The sequence below is a fragment of the Lepidochelys olivacea genome (genome assembly GCF_965140295.1).
Source record: "Lepidochelys olivacea isolate rLepOli2 genome assembly, chromosome: 15".
Lineage (NCBI taxonomy): Eukaryota > Metazoa > Chordata > Testudines > Cheloniidae > Lepidochelys > Lepidochelys olivacea.
Window position 1 is genome coordinate 17,682,221 of NC_140425.1, and position 18,580 is coordinate 17,700,800.

General features: G+C 44.2%; 1 protein-coding gene across 2 annotated transcripts in view; it reads right to left on the minus strand.

Annotated features, from left to right (window-relative positions):
* The window catches only part of HIRA (histone cell cycle regulator), a 66,464-nt gene that overhangs the window by 19,298 nt on the left and 28,586 nt on the right, over positions 1–18,580 (minus strand). For both annotated transcript variants that reach the window (XM_084649454.1, XM_084649455.1), the window contains exons 8-13: positions 14,592–14,759; positions 11,567–11,680; positions 9,079–9,149; positions 2,292–2,397; positions 1,449–1,676; positions 512–597 (exon numbers count right to left, since the gene is read on the minus strand). In XM_084649454.1, the coding sequence (XP_084505580.1) occupies positions 512–597; positions 1,449–1,676; positions 2,292–2,397; positions 9,079–9,149; positions 11,567–11,680; positions 14,592–14,759 (773 nt within the window). The remainder of the gene's footprint in view (positions 1–511; positions 598–1,448; positions 1,677–2,291; positions 2,398–9,078; positions 9,150–11,566; positions 11,681–14,591; positions 14,760–18,580) is intronic.

An 18,580-nucleotide genomic window follows, 5' to 3' on the forward strand; every position in this document is an offset into this window, starting at 1 on the left:
TTCTGAGGACACAAATCCAGATAATCTAAAACACTGAAGGATTCAATACACAGTATATTCCTAGAAGAGGAAAAAACATTTTTTGGATGAGACAGGAAACCAAGGATGGGACCACTCAGTCATTCAAGATCCCATAGCTCTTGGAATGTGCTGGAACAAAATCGCAATCGCATACCAGCCAAATTCCAAGTGGGATTATTACATTCTTCTCACCTAAATGTCTGTGTATTTAATTTGAAATGATTTTCACTTCTCTTTCTTTAAACTATTCTGCAGTATTATTTTCACAGAACCCAGCTGCCACTTTCTACCCTAGAAGTGGCTGCATTTTAATGGTAGGTAAAGTGATCATTTTAAAGCACTTTGAAATCAATTCATCTTAAAAGTTCTTAAATATAAGGTATTATAATATGCAATGGGTTTAAGATGGACCTAAATTTTGCCAGTGTGAACTGGAATAAGTAGATGAAAAGGTCAAGGGAGATAAGAAAAGTAAAACTTCGAAGTATACCCAGTGTCCAGCTGAGCTATGCAGAGAGGTGTGATCCGCCTCCGGCCATCTGCAGTCCGTGTTTCAACTTGTTTCTTTAAAAGATTCTGTTGGGGGAAGGGGAGAAAATAATGTTAAAATGAATGTTGTCTCCAGTTGACACAAGACTCTGGTTAGGTGCAATGAAATGAAAAATGGTCATCAATAATTATATCCTTTATTGTAGGGAAGATTTTTTTTTTCCAACTGTATTTCTGAACCAAAGAGGCCCCAAATATTTGCACACACACGCACTCGATCTGCCTTCCTGTCATCACAAACAAATGGAGCTTTTAGGACCATAAACTCCATGGAGCAAGGATTGTCTTTTAATAAGAGTTTGTTTAATCTCTAACACGATGGAGCCCAGATCTGTGATTGGTGCTCTTAGACACCACCATAATACAAACAATAAATCAGAGCTAAATACAAGGTAGAACACTTTTCACAAAACCATCACTTCATATCTGACCTCTCAGTACTCAACCGCAAAGGAAACCTGCACAACACTTTCAAAAGATGAGCCTGGGAGTTTACATTCATAACTTTGTTAGACACTAAAAGATCATGGCCTTAATAAAGACACTGGATTTATGGCTCATTACAACAATCTATAAACCACTAACCCTCCTTTGTCCTAGGACTGCAGAGGTCATAACTGCTCATTTCACTGTGAATAGTCTCTTACACCATATTAACCTCATACGCTAAACAATCTGCTCCACCTTGTATTTAGCTGTGGCACTCTGAGTACCTTTCCCAGACCTGAAGAAGAGCTCTGTGTAAGCTCAAAAGCTTGTCTCTCTCACCAACAGAAGTTGGTCCAACAAAAGATATTACCTCACCCACCGTCTCTCTCTAATTAGATAATTATCAAATTTGTACTGGATACTATAAAACCACCATTCAAAAGGCCTACCTTTCTAATGTCCTCCAAACTCTCACCATTAACCATGCTCGCCACTTTGGGAGCTGCTGTTGCAGTCCCTGCTGCTTCCCGTATTGCTGCATTCTTCTGCTCCATCTGCTGCTGTTGCTGTCTCTGTTGATACTTCAGCATCTCTGGATTCTCAATAATCGTAGTAGACAACTGAGCCTCAGTCATTATTGCTAAGCTTTTACCATAGGTGGACTGATGAATGTTGCTCTATGGGTGTTAAAAATGTAAAAACAAAACCTGATTACAACTGCTAGCAATACATCAGTGACTGTGCTATATAGACATTACACATTATCTATTAGCATCAATATGCAAGTGCCTTCAGTACTATTTACACATCATTCAAAAAAAATTCTCTCGTTATATTTTTTAGATAACATCCAACTCATTAACTAACTTAACTAGGGTAGCAAAACTTCTGTTGCTAGCAGCGATAAGGGGGAAAATCCAGCTGATAGCAAAGTACGTTAAAAAGACTCACATACAAGCTCATAAGAGTAATTTTAAACCATAATTTTGAAATCAGGAAGTCACTCCTTACTACTTAGGCCAGACAAATGTTTCAAATGCATAATGCAATGTAAGCAAATGGGTATTTGCCAAGACAGTTTCTACTCTGGAAAGGATACTTAATACCGCAAGTTGTTTCTGAACTTGATGGCTGACTTTACAAAAAAACTCCCTGGTTTTGGAAAGCAGACAAGACCACATTTTTCTATAATATGAAAATCAGTCAACTACAAGCTTCTATGAACACTTTTGAGAATATTATTGTAATGAAAAAGAATGGATGATCACATTTGTCCTGAGAGCTCATAGTACCTTCTCCTCCTCACTAAGTGGATCTCCAAGTTCATCCTGGGAAAAGTCCAAAAAGGCCACTGATCCGTCCATGGAACACACCAAGATCCCAAGTCCATTTAAGGTCCTGAAAGACAGTAAAGATCTTTGTTTTGAATCCATGAGTTTTAAAAAGTTTTCTTTGCTGCATTTATGCAATCCATAGATGTTTTACTGTAAAAATAAATGGTTAGCATAAAATTTATTACACCAGAAACTACTGAAGTGATCACAGAAGTGGGGCAATATGGGATAGCCAAGGGACTATGTTTGATAACCAGTGACTACATACATGCATGTGTTTTTGAACATGGTGCTCACTCACATTAATGACCAGGACTGTGAAAAACCAAGACTAGGGATAAAACTGGAAGAATTTAAAATGTTAAGTACTAAAGGTGAACCAAAAAGCAAGAATACAAATCTATTTGCTTCAGAAAGTATGTGCTAAATATGCCCACTAATTGGGCTAAGGGCAGCATTCAGCACATAAGCAACTAAAAAGCTTCTCTTTTTAGGCACTGAGAATCACAGTACTACAGTAATGTGTAGGATTCAATCAAGAATGGGGGCCACTATGTAAGGCAAACAGAGTGGTAGACAGTCACTGCCCCAAAGAGCTTACAATCTACATAGAAAAGACATACAGAGAGTGTGGGGGAGAAGATATACAAGCTGAATGATGACCAGCCCTCTCTGCTCCATTGCGATTCCATCCCTCTGTGGTGTCAGCAATAATAGAAGCCAGATGGAGCCTGGAACTAGCGCAATAGTCTCTGGTTTAGGCCAGAGATTTTTGTTTTTCTCTTTAGTATACTGCACACAGAGGCCTCACTACTCTGGTACACAGCATCTGCACTATACCAGCATTTTTCTGGGGGCCTCAACAGTGTCTGTAAAAATTTTTTTTTTTTAAAAAGCCCTTGTGGCCCTTATAAGGCAATAACCTTCCAAATGTGGCCCATTATTTAGAGACTTGGGGTTTTTTTTCCTAGAAGAGGCCTTGACCACTGATCCAGTAGCTTCTAAATTCAGTTTTCCCCCTAACAGGTAACAGAAACTTACAGATGATGTGCCACAGATTAAATGAAGACAGCAGAGCATTGATGGCAGAAGTCCTGCTGAGTCAGCCCAATTGCAAACAATTTTTTAAAACCATGTATCATGGCTGCATGAGAGACAAAGAAAAGTTTCTTTGTCTTTACCATAAGATCTGCAGTGCCACACCCAGTCATATTGTCCCAGATAGTAGGTAACTTAGATAACCCAAACTCCCAACTGGAAAGTGAGTCAAGTTTCTCCTAACAAGTTTTCTGCTTGCTGGACAGATAAAAAATTCTTGGATTCAGACAAAAACATTGGGATAGTGTAGATATCCACTGATGATGAAGATAGTCAGTGCCTCTGTCTGAGGGTACAATGCCAGATGAACATCAGGAAGGCACCAGTAAAACCATATGCAAGGATCCATCACTGGACATTGACAATGTCACTTTTTGTTCTGTGTTTGTACAGAACCTAGCAAACTTGGGCTCTTAAATGCTTCCACAATAAAATAATAAGTAATATAGACCAATGTCTTATCTCCCTTTTTGGAAAAGATTATGGAAAATGTAATGGTGCTCAGACAGAAGAGTGATAGGTACAAATTTACAACTCTAAAATAAAGAAAGCTCAGACAGTTCTGGCAGTATGTACATTTCAGATTTCCTTGATCCAAGTCAGTATGATTTTAGACCCGGGTACAAGACTGAAACTGCACTTCTGGGAATGGTTCCGTATTACTAAGATTTTAGCCAAACAAATTTGATTTTCTAAACAGGATATAAAGCAAGAAGCTTTCTGCTGATCACTTACTGTCTCTCTCAAATATCCCACAAGAACATTTACCCATACACTCAAAAATGTTAACTGGATATTGCTTCTAAAGACTTTATAACACTGAAAAAGGTGTAACTTGCAGATGAGGCAGCCTTTTCTTTGAATAGGTAACGAAACTACACAAAGCTGCTATATACAGCAGCACGAAAATCAAGGCACTCCTTTATGCAATTATACTACTTAGTGCACCACTTAATTCATTAATGTAAGTAAAATGTTTTGAAGTCTTTTGATAGAAATCTCTATAGGAAATATTATTCAATTTGACAGTAAGATCCACGGAGAAGGCATACAGACACCTGACCAAACTGTACATATTCTGCTGCCTTAGTAAACAGCTTTCAGGTTTATTATAGGTATATCAGTATGGGTGCACAATTCCCAGTGGTCCTCTATACCCTCTATTATGGGAATACTACTTATTACCTACTTTACAGGGGTGGTGGGAAACTTAATGAATGTTAGATATCCTCAAATGAAAGGCTCAATAGAACTGCAAGGTATAAAATATATTGCATTAAAAACTATCTTAAAAGAACATTAAGGTTGCAAAGTCAAGCACTCAGAAGTAACTATGATAGAATTAAGGTGGCCTGTCCAACCTTAATTCGGCCCTCTCGTTCATATGCATTACGATAGTCTTCAATTACATGTTCACATACTATTTTTTCCCCAGAGGACCTCCTGCCTCATTCAGTGCATAGATTGGACAGCGCTCACTGAATGGGTAGCTATTCAGTACTCCTTTTTATCCTCAACATTCAATATGTGGCCCCATGCTTATTTTATTATTACCGCTTACTATTCAAACCCTGCTCTGAAGACAAAATTATTATTACTATTATTATTAATTTCCTCATTTTTATAGCACTCATCACCATAGCATCTGAGTAGTCCACAATCATTAGCGGATTTATCCTCAGGATACCACCCTAGGGTGAGCTGGTATTAATATTTTCAATTTTACAGATGGGGGGCATTATTATAGCACTTTATATGTTCAAAGCACAGCTCCCAGTGACTTCAGGTGCAGCTGTAAGTGCTCAAAACTTCTGCAAATCAGGCTCAGTGTGCCTCAATTTGGGCACCCGAAAACTGGGAAATACATACTGGCCATCTGTGAAAGTTTTAGTTTAAGTGACTTGTCCAGCATCACATAGGAATACTGTGGCAGAGGCAGGGATAGAATCCAGTTGTCAAGGGCTTTAACCATGCGACCAACCTTTCTCTTGCCTCATTCACCACACACCTTCCAACTTCTGCAATAAATGAGACGAAGGTTCTAAAGACAACCACCTCATTCACTATACAACCCTGATACATGCCCAGAGCACCACCCATCCTATGAACTGAATGAGGCAGGGGTCCTGTGGAAAATATAGTAGGGGATCATGTAATTAAAGACTGCATCATAACACACAAGAAGGCTGAATTAAGGTTGTATTTGCAACTTCAATTCTGGTATCTCTTGACGTTGCAACCTTAACATTCTTTTAATGTAGTTTTTAAAATGTAATTTTCTAGGTTTAAAAAAACAAAACTGAAAATAAAAACAAATTCCATCATGTGGAAACATAATGATCCCCACACTGGTCAGCAGCAGGGTTGAACCTCCAGGTTTACAGCACAGACCTTGACCACCTGAGCTAATGAAGTAGTTGATAGTAGCAGAATCTTTTATCCTCTGTAGGGGCCAGGCACTAGAGAAGAATGATATACATTTTGCCAGTGGGTTTCACAGATACTGCTGACAGCAGGATTTCTGTATCTCAGCACTCCTCTGGGTTCAATTCTAGGTTCTGAGGGGAGTGCCCTCTCATGGTTACAGACCCTGCTGCTCCTGTTCTTCACCATCCCCCCGCAAGCATGGCCCTTCCCTGCCCCCAATGTTTCTATCTCCCTCTGCTACTGCCCCCTGCAGCCAGTCCCATTCCCCCCCTTCTCCTATAACTGTAGCCTGCTGCCTCCAGTCTATCCCTGTGCCCATCTGTTCCTCACCCCTTTGCTTTAGAGTCAAGCTACTTCTTCCTTTTCCTTCATGCTGCCTGGGCATCAGCAGGGGAAGACAAAGATGAGTGAGGATAGCTAGTAGCCGCCAGGGAGGGAGCCAGAGGCAGGAAGAGAGTTTGTTATGGAGAGAAGAGAGCTAGGGCTGTGGGGGGAAGGTGTTGAAGAAGCTGGAGAAGAGAGGGGGGGGTGGGCTGGGTTGCAGTCAGCAGCAGCCTAGGGACTTGTGATGCTGTCCAGTGGTGGAGGGAGCCTGCGTGAAGGAACCTGGGACAGCCTCCTCCATTCTGCCCCTGCCCCTTTTCCTCACCACCACCACACACCTCTTACTGCCTGCCGCAGTGAGGGCTGGGGCCGCTGGTGGCTGCTGCCATCTTGGCCTCTCTCCAACAGACAGCTAGAGGCTGGCTCACGTCTAACAGTGGAGAATTGCGAGCGTGTCTCCCTACCCCAGCTGTCACACCACAGCAGCCCACGGTGGACGGGATGAATGACGGCAGGGCGGCAAGGTTGTCAGAAGACATAATGGCGCTGCTGAACGCAGGTCATTCCCAAGACCTAACATCGGGCAGCAGTGTGTGTGTGTGTGTGCACACGCGTGTGCGTGTGCTTTGTCACCACAGAGCAGGGGTGGGCAAACGTTTTGGCCCGAGGGCCACATCGGGGTTGCAAAACGGTATGGAGGGCCGGGTAGGGAAGGCTGTGCCTCCGGAAACAGCCTGGCCCCCGCCCCCTATCTGCCCCCTCCCACTTCCCGCCCTCCCTCAGAACCTCCGACCCATCCAACGCCCCCCTGCTCCTTGTCCCCCGACAGCCCCCTCCTGGGACCCCCACCCTTAACCGCCCCCACCGGGACCCACCCCCTTTCCAACCACCTAACTGCCCGCCCCCTATCCACACCCCCTCCCCCTGACAGGCCCCCCAGGACCCCTGATCCATCCACCCCCCCGCCCCACTCCTTGTCCCCTGACCGCCCCTTCCTAGGACCCCTGTCCCTAACTGCCCCCCCAGGACTCCACGCCCTATCCAACCCCCCCTCCGCTGGAGTAAGGGAGGAGTCAGTGCTCATGAAATGGTCACAGCAGGATTTTTAGAATTGCCAACTTTCTAACTGCACAAAACCAAACACCCCTGCCTTGTGCCCCTCCCCGAGGCCCCGCCTCTTCTCTGATGCTCCACCCCCACTCACCGCTGTCCCCCTCCCTCCGTTGCTCGCTCTCCCCCAGCTTCACTCACTTTCACTGGGCTGGGGCAGGAGGTTGGGGTGTGGGAGGGGGTGAGGGCTCTGGCTGGAGGTGCAGGCTCTCGGGGGCAGGAGGGGGCTTAGGGCTGGGGCAAGGGGTTGGAGTGTGGGCTCTAGCAGGGAGTTTGGGGGCAGGAGGGGACTCAGAGCTGGGGCAAGGGGTTGGGGTGTGGGCTCCGGCCGGGCGGCACTTACCTCAGGTGGCTGCCGGTCTGCAGTGCAGCGGGGCTAAGGCAGGCTCCCTGCCTGCCCTGGCTCCGCCCTGCTCCCAGACATGCCCAGCATGTCCGGCCCCTAGGCGGAGGTGCGGCCAGGCAGCTCTGCAAGGTGCCCACACTCGCAGGCACTGCCCCCACAGCTCCCATTGGCTGCTGATCTCGGCCAATGGGAGCTGCAGAGCCGGCGCTCAGGGCGGGGCCAGCACACAGAGCCTCCCTGGCCCCAGTGCCTAGGGGCCACAGGGACATGTTGCCACTTCTGGGAGCTGCACAGAGTCAAGGAGCCTGCCTTAGCCCCGCTGACCAGAGCCTTCAGGGTCCCTTTTCAACCGGGTGTTCCAGTCAAAAACTGGATGCCTGGCAACCCTAAGGCTTCTTGCAGCAGGACAGGGAAGTGGGACCTGGGCTGGAAGATAGCTGAAAAGCATGATGTCCCACACAATATAGAACTCTGGACAAAACCCACACTAGACTACATGCCCTCGGGAAAAACACACCTGCTTGGAAGGTTGCTATGTTCTATGCTGTGATTGGTGGGCGGTGTTATAGTACTTTATGATTTCATTGTTTTCTGTTTGATACTTGCCTTGTGATTTGAAACTCTCTTAACTTGACCCTTCTGCTACACTCGGCCACAAAGGAATGCATACCTTCTTACATAGCACTGCAACACTTTTGATATAACTAAATTATTTATTAAAGAATAGAGCAGCTATGTCGAATTTTCTGAATGAAAAACTACCAGGAGGGTCAGATAGATAAGCAAATATGGACACTTAAAGAACTTCAAGTTAAAAAAAAAAGGGAACCATTTTGGAGATGGGAGCCATTGTGGATTTTTTGGGAGGGGAGAAGAGGCATTGAGATGACATACTAGAGTCTTCTCGCTTGCATCAGTGTAAATGAATAACTGTATATAAGTTACATATGTGTAAAATCCTTCAGGCCCATTAAGTTTTACAAAATAGTAGCAGCTTGCTCAAAAGAGGAAATTCTAACAAGCTGAACTTATTCTACAAATGTCTTTGTACATCATAACACTGTATTATTATTATATTTTATATCCTTTAGTTACAAAGACACTATTCTTCCCCTGCAAGGAGATACACATACACTCCAAACACATAAAATTTCAAATTTAAATAGTTTCCCTGTTCTGTAGTACATTTTCATCTCATCTAGAGACACTAAGGGCCTATTTGGTACACGGAATAATAGAGTTGAGTCAAAACTAATGGAGTTATCAAAGATATTGCTGCAACTTCAAAAACTCCAGGTCACACTGATGTGGTGCTCAAATTATGCTCAAAATGTGAGCAGTGTTGCAATGTACTAGAATAAAAACTTCCACTGAACAGATAAGTACAGAAGTAGACAATATTTTGTTTTAGCTTTTATACAAAAGAGAAAGCCATCTTACCATGAGATGTCCATGATAGACTTGTCAAATAGCTCATGTATGACAACTAAAGGTCGTTTCAGACATGTGAGCTTAAAATGGAAAAATACAGGAGACAGAAATTTAGAAATATTATACACAACCACATAATCCCATCCTCTTCCAGAATCTAATAGCATTTACCAAATCTTACCTCCTGCAGGAATGCTATCTGTATGGCTGATGATGTAAGATCTGGAGCGTACCTGGAGTTAGTCATTTCTCTATAAAGCACAACCCATTCCCTCAAAAGTTTGTATGACATTCAAGCCCCACTTTTTGAAACAGATTGACTCTTCTGACCAAAGTAGCCCTCTCTCTGTTGCAGATATAGAGCTCTCTACCAATTCAAAGTAATTCCAGACCCTGGAGAGAGCTTCTGTTCCAACCTTAACTAAGATAAGGAGGTTGCTCATTGGTAACATAAGAGAAAGGCAGAACATAGATCAGGGTAATGCGCTCACTTTCAGACTATCAATGTGTAAGTAAGGAAAGCCAGTCAACAACAAAGGGAAACTACCAATTGTTCCTAAAGAAGGGCAGCCAACCCTGTATTTATGGATCAACTTGATACGACAATAAAGAACTGAATAAGCAAAAGAATTTCCCATAACTTGTTCCAAAACAAAGAGGTGCAGTACCTCTAATTCTCAGCCAGTATACTTAGCATCCCAGATACCTGGCTCTAACAGAAGCTGAAGTAGGAGAAGGTAGTATGGTTTAGTGAATAATGAGGTTACCTGGGATTCAGTAGAGCTGGGTTCTAATTTTGGATCTACCACAGACCTGCTGTGTGACCCCCAAGCGAGTTATTTCACCTCTTTGTTTCTGTTTCCCCTTCCACCATCTATCAGTCTTGTCTATTCAGACTGTAAGGTCTTCAGGGCAAGCACTCTCTCTTACTATGTGTCTTTGCTGTGCCTAGCACGAGATCCCAATCTCTGCAAGGCCCATTAGGAGCTATAATGGGACATACTTAAGTGACACTTTGATTAACAAAACACCGGTTATTTGATATTTTTGCCAGAAAGATTCAGTGTTATACACTTAAGTGATTGATGGATAAATATCACACTTAGGCTGCTTAGAAAGGAAACAGGGAATTACAGGTAGCAACTGGCATGTTCTGGCATATGTCCCTCATTATGAACCCATACACTTTTGTTTAAGCCAATTCGCTGCCTTATTACAGCTTCCAAACCAGTCAATCTTACAATAAAGTGGAGGAATAACCATTTTTATCCTCAGCCACAATTTGAAAATATAATTTTACTTTAGACTTTACAATAAAAGTCAAACCAGATGTTCGAAGACTTGGATTTTTTTTTCTTTTTTCTTTTTTTTTTTTTAAAAAGTTCTTTCTACCCTGCCTCTATTTCCTGGCTGAAAGCAGAAGCTGGGGACTGAGGCCAGTACAAAGCAGGCAGGGGATCAGTCAATGCAGCAGCTAACTATGTTCCTTGCATTCTGCAGAGCAAGCTCAGGGGAAGCCAGATTCCATGGTAGGGTATGCTGAATATGGGATAGGAGGAAGGCTATTCAATACTCCTTTTTAACCTCATCATTCAATATGAGGCCCCATGCTTATTTACTGCTTACTACTCAAACCCTGTTCTGAAGACAAAATTATTATTATTATTAATTTCCTCATTTTTATGGCACTTATCACCATAGCATCTGAGTAGTTCACAATCATTAGCAGATTTATCTTCAGGATACATCCCTAGGGTGAGCTGGTATTCATATTTTCAATTTTACAGATGAGGGGCATTATTACAGCACTCTATATGTTCAAAGCACAGCTCCCATTGACTTCAGTTGCAGCTGTCAAGTGCTCAGAACTTCTGCAAATCAGGCTCAGTGGGTCTCAATTTGGGCACCAGCTCCTCTTCTCTGACAACAGCAGCATATTCTATCACTGACTCTCTTAGTCCCTCATGTACCATTAGCCCTTGGAACTGGATTCCCTAGGCCCTTTGCTTCCCGAGTTAGTTTCACAGAGGGAGAGATAGCATAGATTTGTTAGTCTCTAAGGTGCCACAAGTACTCCTTTTCTTTTATCCACAACCTAGTTTCTTCTGGGTCTCTGTACTGCCTACCTTGTTCTGGGCCAAACATCAGCAGAGACCTCAGTCCCCAAAACTTGATCGAGAATAAATCAAAATGTAAATTACAAAAATCAATGGGAGATTTACCTGAATATACTAGAAATTGTGGCTAAGGATATAATCAACTCTTCCTATAATTTTTAAAAATGTTTCAGTGCTTATTTCTAAAACAATTCAGGATAATGAAAACAAACTTATTCCAGTGCAGTGTTTTCCTACAATCCCCTGACAACAGGCAGAGTGGCCAATAAAAACTCTATCTAAATGTAAGATCCTAATTCTGTACACCCTGATCTCTGTGCTAAGTCCTTTAGTTGTCCAAGTGATCACGTCAGCCAATGAAAGCAACAAAGGAAACTCACCCAAACAGAGAGGGACCGATCCTTACTGCCGACAGCACAGCAGCAATAGGGACAGCTTGGCTTGGTGGAGCTCCCATTCTTTTGTTTCTTTTTAAAGATTTTTGGATTGAATTTCTGAAAGGCAGAAAAAAAACAAGCCAAACATATTACAATCAATGAATTATTTTTAGGAGGTATTTGGAGTTTTTTAAGTTAATTTAATGCTCACAAATGATGTCAGGCTAACCTCTCTAGCCCGCATCACACGTTCAGCACAGACAAAAGCAATGTTGGTTTCCTCATACTGCCTACCCAATGTGTCTCAGCCTTGAGCTAGAAGGACACCTTCTATGGGTCAGAGTGTTTTTGTCTCCATAGTCAACTCAGTCTTTGACATCTCTGACAAATGCACCAACAGGAATACCACACTGTATTGGTTTTGTGATGTGAACATCAGCCTGTTTGGAACCAGACTGATTTCAAAGAAGCCACTGAAGAGGCTTCGGAAGGTAAACTTTTGGCCACTCCCGAAGTGGGCTGGATTTGAACTAGTGACCTAGCGTAGGGGTTCTCACAACAATTTTTCGGTGACAATTTTTCCTAAAATACTTAATTAACTTTAGGAAAAACAAATAAACATGCAAATATACATGTCCAACTCATCGTAAGTTATTTATGCAGAGATTCTTTTTGCAGACTCAATAATAAATATAACGTAGAGTTGTCTCTATTCTTTACTGGATCTAAACAGAATAGAAACACAAATAAGGTGCTTTGCGCATTCTTGTCTTTTTTTGTTGTTTCTTTTGCTTTTTTGATTGCTTTTTTGGTTGCTTTTTGAAAAAAGACTTGCTAGTTAGTAAGTCTGCTGCTGTGAAAAGTAATATTTGTTAATATCACTTTTCACAGGAGACTTACCAGCTAGCTGTGAGGCTGTGAAAAGTGTTATTAACAAACATACAAATATTAATTTTCACAGCAGACTTACTCAACCCTGGCAAGCCAGGGGACAAATTAAGCCCTCGATGGGGAGGTGGATAGGCAGACAGCGGGGGCCAGGGGCAATCTGAGGGTGGGGGTGAGCCAAGGGCCAGCACCTGCTGCCACATGGCTGGGGTCCAGGGGTGGAGCGCAAAGCCCCTTGACTGAAGCCTGCCACCCCAGGGCTAAAGCCAGAAGCTGGAGCCTCACTGCCCCTGGGTAGGTGGGAACTCACTGGCTGCCTGCTCCTCCGGTGTTCATGGCTTCACAAGGGGTCAGGGTCCAACCCCTGATGGTGGCCCTAGGGGAGGGTCCACTGCTCCCTCCCACCACCCCTCATGTCACTGCCCAGGAGGCTGTGGCCGCAAGAAAAGCTCCTGGTGGCTGCATGCAGCCACTGTGGTCTCATTTGAGAAACGCTGGAGGGGGGTGAGGGTGGGGGGACAAAGGGGGCAATTGCCCAGGGGCCCAGGTGATTTTAAAGGGCCTGGGAGTCGCCAGTCACCACCACTGCAGCGCGGCCAGGAAATTTAAAAAAAAAGGAGGAGGGAAGGGTAAAGGGGCGGGGAGAAGAAGCCCTGCCTGTCCCCTCCCCCACCGCTTTCTGCTCTCAGCCCACCCACTGGCCAACTGAGGGGCAAGAGGGCTTCTCTCCACACCCTGGGAGATCAACAAGGTAGGGGCTGGCATCGGGCAGTGGGTGCTGAGAGGGACTAGGAGCCGTGCAGATTAATGCACGGGCCAACGGCGCCCATGCCCAGGGTGCTCCCAGCCAATTTGGGGCCCCCCAAAAAATGGGCACTCCAGCAGGCAGACAGCCCAAGCCACAGGGCGGAAGAAGCCCCGAGCTCACCTGGGCGCCCTGACAGAAGCCACGCCGGGCAGATGGATGGGCAGGTGGGAGAAAGACCTGGCCCAGGCAGATGCTGTGGGGAGGGGTGGAGGGAAGCCCTGAGCCCCAGTAGAAGCCACGCTGGATGGGGAAGCCCCAGAGCTCCGGCAGAAGCTACAGGAAGAAACAGGTTCCATGACAAGTCCCACTGACTTCAAAGGAGATTTGGCCCTGAGTAAAGAATGCAGGCATGAGGGAAACGGATTAGTTCTAGCCTCTCTGCCTTTTCTTTGGGTGGGGGAGGAAGGTGTTAAATATGAAACTAGAAGAGAGGTGATGAGGAAGAGATGGCAATTGTCAGTTCTCTCCTGTTTCTGCTTTCTAGCAACTGTACTAATAAGAATAAATGTTAATAGAATTGGGTCCGAGGCTGTACCTGAAGTCAGCAAAGGATACGTGGGGAGTGTAGAAGTTCCACTTCTTTATGTGGGCAGCCCTTTTCTAAGAGCTCAGTTGTGAGCTGCCTACATTGTGCCCACAGTGAGAAGTAAGAGATGAGAAAGGCATCACCTTACAATTCTGCACATGGAGAGAGAGGAAGGGGGGTACAGGGAAGACAGCAGGTTTGGGGAAAGTAAGTTGTACCAGAAAAAGTGCTTGTGCAGCTTACTTCCCCTAGGGAGCAAGAGGGAAGGGAGGAAGAGACCAAATAGTGATTGAGTCACAATTCAGTAGCCGATATGAACAAGGGGAAGCACAAATTCACAAATATGTTTGGTGCCAGGCCCACAAAAGGTTGATCCGGCCCTGGCCAGAAAAGTGCGCCCAGGAGCACAGCTGGCAGCTCACTGGGCACCAGCCAGCGCAGGCGCAGCACTGCCCAAATGTCAGGTGGACCGCATCCGTGCGGCTTGTGCGTGCATCAGCCGCCGCATGTGGTCCTGCTCCATGCTATCCCTTTCTAGGGGGCCCATTGACTGTTCTGCCCTGGGGCCCAGAATTGCTGTCAGCAGACCTGCTTCCAAACCCATGAAATAAAAAAATTGTACAGGTGAAAGTCTACACTTACCTTCAACTGACAGATTTTTAAACATCCATGTATCAATTAATAACTTTTATCATATTTACATCTACCTATATCAGCTGTTTCCCTCTGTTGCACATAAAATATCAAGAGAGCATATTTTCTCAAAGCTATACTTTAAGGAGATGTTACCCTTTAAATTTACTCACCACGACTGTCACTGCCTTGCGGTGCCCTACAAAATCCATGTTGGTTTTCCATCCATCTCTCTCAATGATCTGAGCAGTAGGTCCAGAATTATTCATGGCATGAGCAGAAACCAGATAGTGTCCATCAGGCGACCAGCTGAGACGCAGAACATGTGTTGTCCCTCCACACTGAGAAGAAAAAAAACACATTAGGCCTTTAAAGGGGTCTAGATTCATTGATCAGAGGCATTTATGACAACTTTTGAGGGTGCAGAAAAAGGAAAGTTAGATTTTACAAACTGTACGAGTGATTTCTTGTTTCTTTCAGGAGTATAACACAATTTCAGCAGTAACATTTCAGTACACTAAATTCTCAGAGCTTCATCCCTATCTACATTGTTGGTCCAATCTAAGTTCTGAAGCTGTAACCTAGGAGCTAGAAAGTGAATAAGAGTATCTGGTTATTGTCAGAAAAGATGCAAAAAAGGAGAATGACTGATATTGAAAAGAGGCTCTCCAGGACAATTTTTTACATGGAAAGAACACCTGAAAATACCATTCTTTATATTCTGCAAGAATGCAGAATTCTATAAAATACTGTACACCAAATGAAAAGGAGTACTTGTGGCACCTTAGAGACTAACCAATTTATTAGAGCATAAGCTTTCGTGAGCTACAGCTCACTTCCTCAGATGCATATCGTGGAAACTGCAGCAGACTTTATATATACACAGAGAATATGAACCAATACCTCCTCCCACCCCACTGTCCTGCTGGTAATAGCTTATCTAAAGTGATCATCAGGTGGGCCATTTCCAGCACAAATCCAGGTTTTCTCACCCTCCACCCCCCCACACAAATTCACTCTCCTGCTGGTGATAGCCCATCCAAAGTGACAACTCTTTACACAATGTGCATGACAATCAAGTTGGGCTATTTCCTGCACAAATCCAGGTTTTCTCACATCCCCCCCACCCCCATACACACACAAACTCACTCTCCTGCTGGTAATAGCTCATCCAAACTGACCACTCTTCAAGTTAAAATCCAAGTTAAACCAGAACATCTGGGGGGGGGGGTAGGAAAAAACAAGAGGAAACAGGCTACCTTGCATAATGACTTAGCCACTCCAAGTCTCTATTTAAGCCTAAATTAATAGTATCCAATTTGCAAATGAATTCCAATTCAGCAGTTTCTCGCTGGAGTCTGGATTTGAAGTTTTTTTGTTTTAAGATAGCGACCTTCATGTCTGTGATTGCGTGACCAGAGAGATTGAAGTGTTCTCCGACTGGTTTATGAATGTTATAATTCTTGACATCTGATTTGTGTCCATTTATTCTTTTACGTAGAGACTGTCCAGTTTGACCAATGTACATGGCAGAGGGGCATTGCTGGCACATGATGGCATATATCACATTGGTGGATGTGCAGGTGAATGAGCCTCTGATAGTGTGGCTGATGTTATTAGGCCCTGTGATGGTGTCCCCTGAATAGATATGTGGGCACAATTGGCAACGGGCTTTGTTGCAAGGATAAGTTCCTGGGTTAGTGGTTCTGTTGTGTGGTATGTGGTTGTTGGTGAGTATTTGCTTCAGGTTGCGGGGCTGTCTGTAGGCAAGGACTGGCCTGTCTCCCAAGATTTGTGAGAGTGTTGGGTCATCCTGTAGGATAGGTTGTAGATCCTTAATAATGCGTTGGCGGGGTTTTAGTTGGGGGCTGAAGGTGACGGCTAGTGGCGTTCTGTTATTTTCTTTGTTAGGCCTGTCCTGTAGTAGGTAACTTCTGGGAACTCTTCTGGCTCTATCAATCTGTTTCTTTACTTCTGCAGGTGGGTATTGTAGTTGTAAGAAAGCTTGACAGAGATCTTGTAGGTGTTTGTCTCTGTCTGAGGGGTTGGAGCAAATGCGGTTGTATCGCAGAGCTTGGCTGTGGACGATGGATCGTGTGGTGTGGTCAGGGTGAAAGCTGGAGGCATGCAGGTAGGAATAGCGGTCAGTAGGTTTCCGGTATAGGGTGGTGTTTATGTGACCATTGTTTATTAGCACTGTAGTGTCCAGGAAGTGGATCTCTTGTGTGGACTGGACCAGGCTGAGGTTGGTGGTGGGATGGAAATTGTTGAAATCATGGTGGAATTCCTCAAGGGCTTCTTTTCCATGGGTCCAGATGATGAAGATGTCATCAATATAGCGCAAGTAGAGTAGGGGCTTTAGGGGACGAGAGCTGAGGAAGCGTTGTTCTAAATCAGCCATAAAAATGTTGGCATACTGTGGGGCCATGCGGGTACCCATAGCAGTGCCGCTGATCTGAAGGTATACATTGTCCCCAAATGTGAAGTAGTTATGGGTAAGGACAAAGTCACAAAGTTCAGCCACCAGGTTAGCCGTGACATTATCGGGGATAGTGTTCTTGACGGCTTGTAGTCCATCTTTGTGTGGAATGTTGGTGTAGAGGGCTTCTATATCCATAGTGGCCAGGATGGTGTTATCAGGAAGATCACCGATGGATTGAAGTTTCCTCAGGAAGTCAGTGGTGTCTCGAAGGTAGCTGGGAGTGCTGGTAGTGTAGGGCCTGAGGAGGGAGTCTACATAGCCAGACAATCTTGCTGTCAGGGTGCCAATGCCTGAGATGATGGGGTGCCCAGGATTTCCAGGTTTATGGATCTTGGGTAGTAGATAGAATATCCCAGGTCAGGGTTCCAGGGGTGTGTCTGTGCGGATTTGATCTTGTGCTTTTTCAGGAAGTTTCTTGAGCAAATGCTGTAGTTGCTTTTGGTAACTCTCAGTGGGATCAGAGGGTAATGGCTTGTAGAAACTCGTGTTGGAGAGCTGCCGAGCAGCCTCTTGTTCATATTCCGACCTATTCATGATGACAACAGCACCTCCTTTGTCAGCCTTTTTGATTATGATGTCAGAGTTGTTGTAGCTCACGAAAGCTTATGCTCTAATAAATTGGTTAGTCTCTAAGGTGCCACAAGTACTCCTTTTCTTTTTGCGAATACAGACTAACACGGCTGTTACTCTGAAACCTGTACACCAAATATTCATCATCCTGGTTAGTGACATGGCTACAACACATCAGTTGCAAATTATGAGACCCAAGTTTGCCAACCCACTACCTCACAGACTCTAAATGGCTGAATGCAAATGAGTGACTATGAAGAACATTGCTAGCCACATCACTACAAACTTACTGCAAAACAATCTACTCATTAGCCCCAGACCCGGAGAGGTCTGATTGCCTTCCTAGCCAAAGTAAAGTAACCAGGCAAACAAAACAGATTTTGGTACTTGCCTTCATGTTTTTACAGCAGATATGCAAGTCTAGTCAAAGTCACTGTACTACATTTGCATCCTGCTCAGAGGATGATAGACAAACTTACTATGTCTGCAATTCATAAAGCTATTAGCACCTGGCAGATCACTGACTGTGATTAATCTTCAAAAATATTTGATAAAGCTAAGACTACAGTATTTTGCATGTGAACCCTGTTAAAATTAAAACTACAAAGGCATCAGTGCAATGAAAAACTGGGAAACAGCACCCCCACCTATTGTTGGCTTTATCTCAATTGCCTGGAGACACTTCCCACCCTCCAACCCCTAAAACAACACACCAAGCCACAACACAATGCCCTTGGCAATCATATTATAAAACGCTTAGTGCTGGTAAGGTGCAAATATTGCTCTTCAAAGCTAGGACTTTAACAAACACAAAGACTAAGTTTTGTTTGTTTATTTATCTACTCCTATATGGGCAGAGGGAAGGTATCCTGCCAGAGGGAAGATACCTGCTGCAAACAGGGGAGCAGGATTGATATGCTCCACAGGCAGCTCTATCCAGCCCTTGCAGCTGTGGCATAATGTGCCTCTTTACAGGGATATGGGAGGGCAGAAGCAATCATTTGGGTTAAGACACACTATTCACAAAGGTTTGTTGATATGGTCTGAACTCAGTTATTTCATGTTCACAAATAGTTGAAACCCCCTTTTTGGGCAGAAAGTCACAGGAGA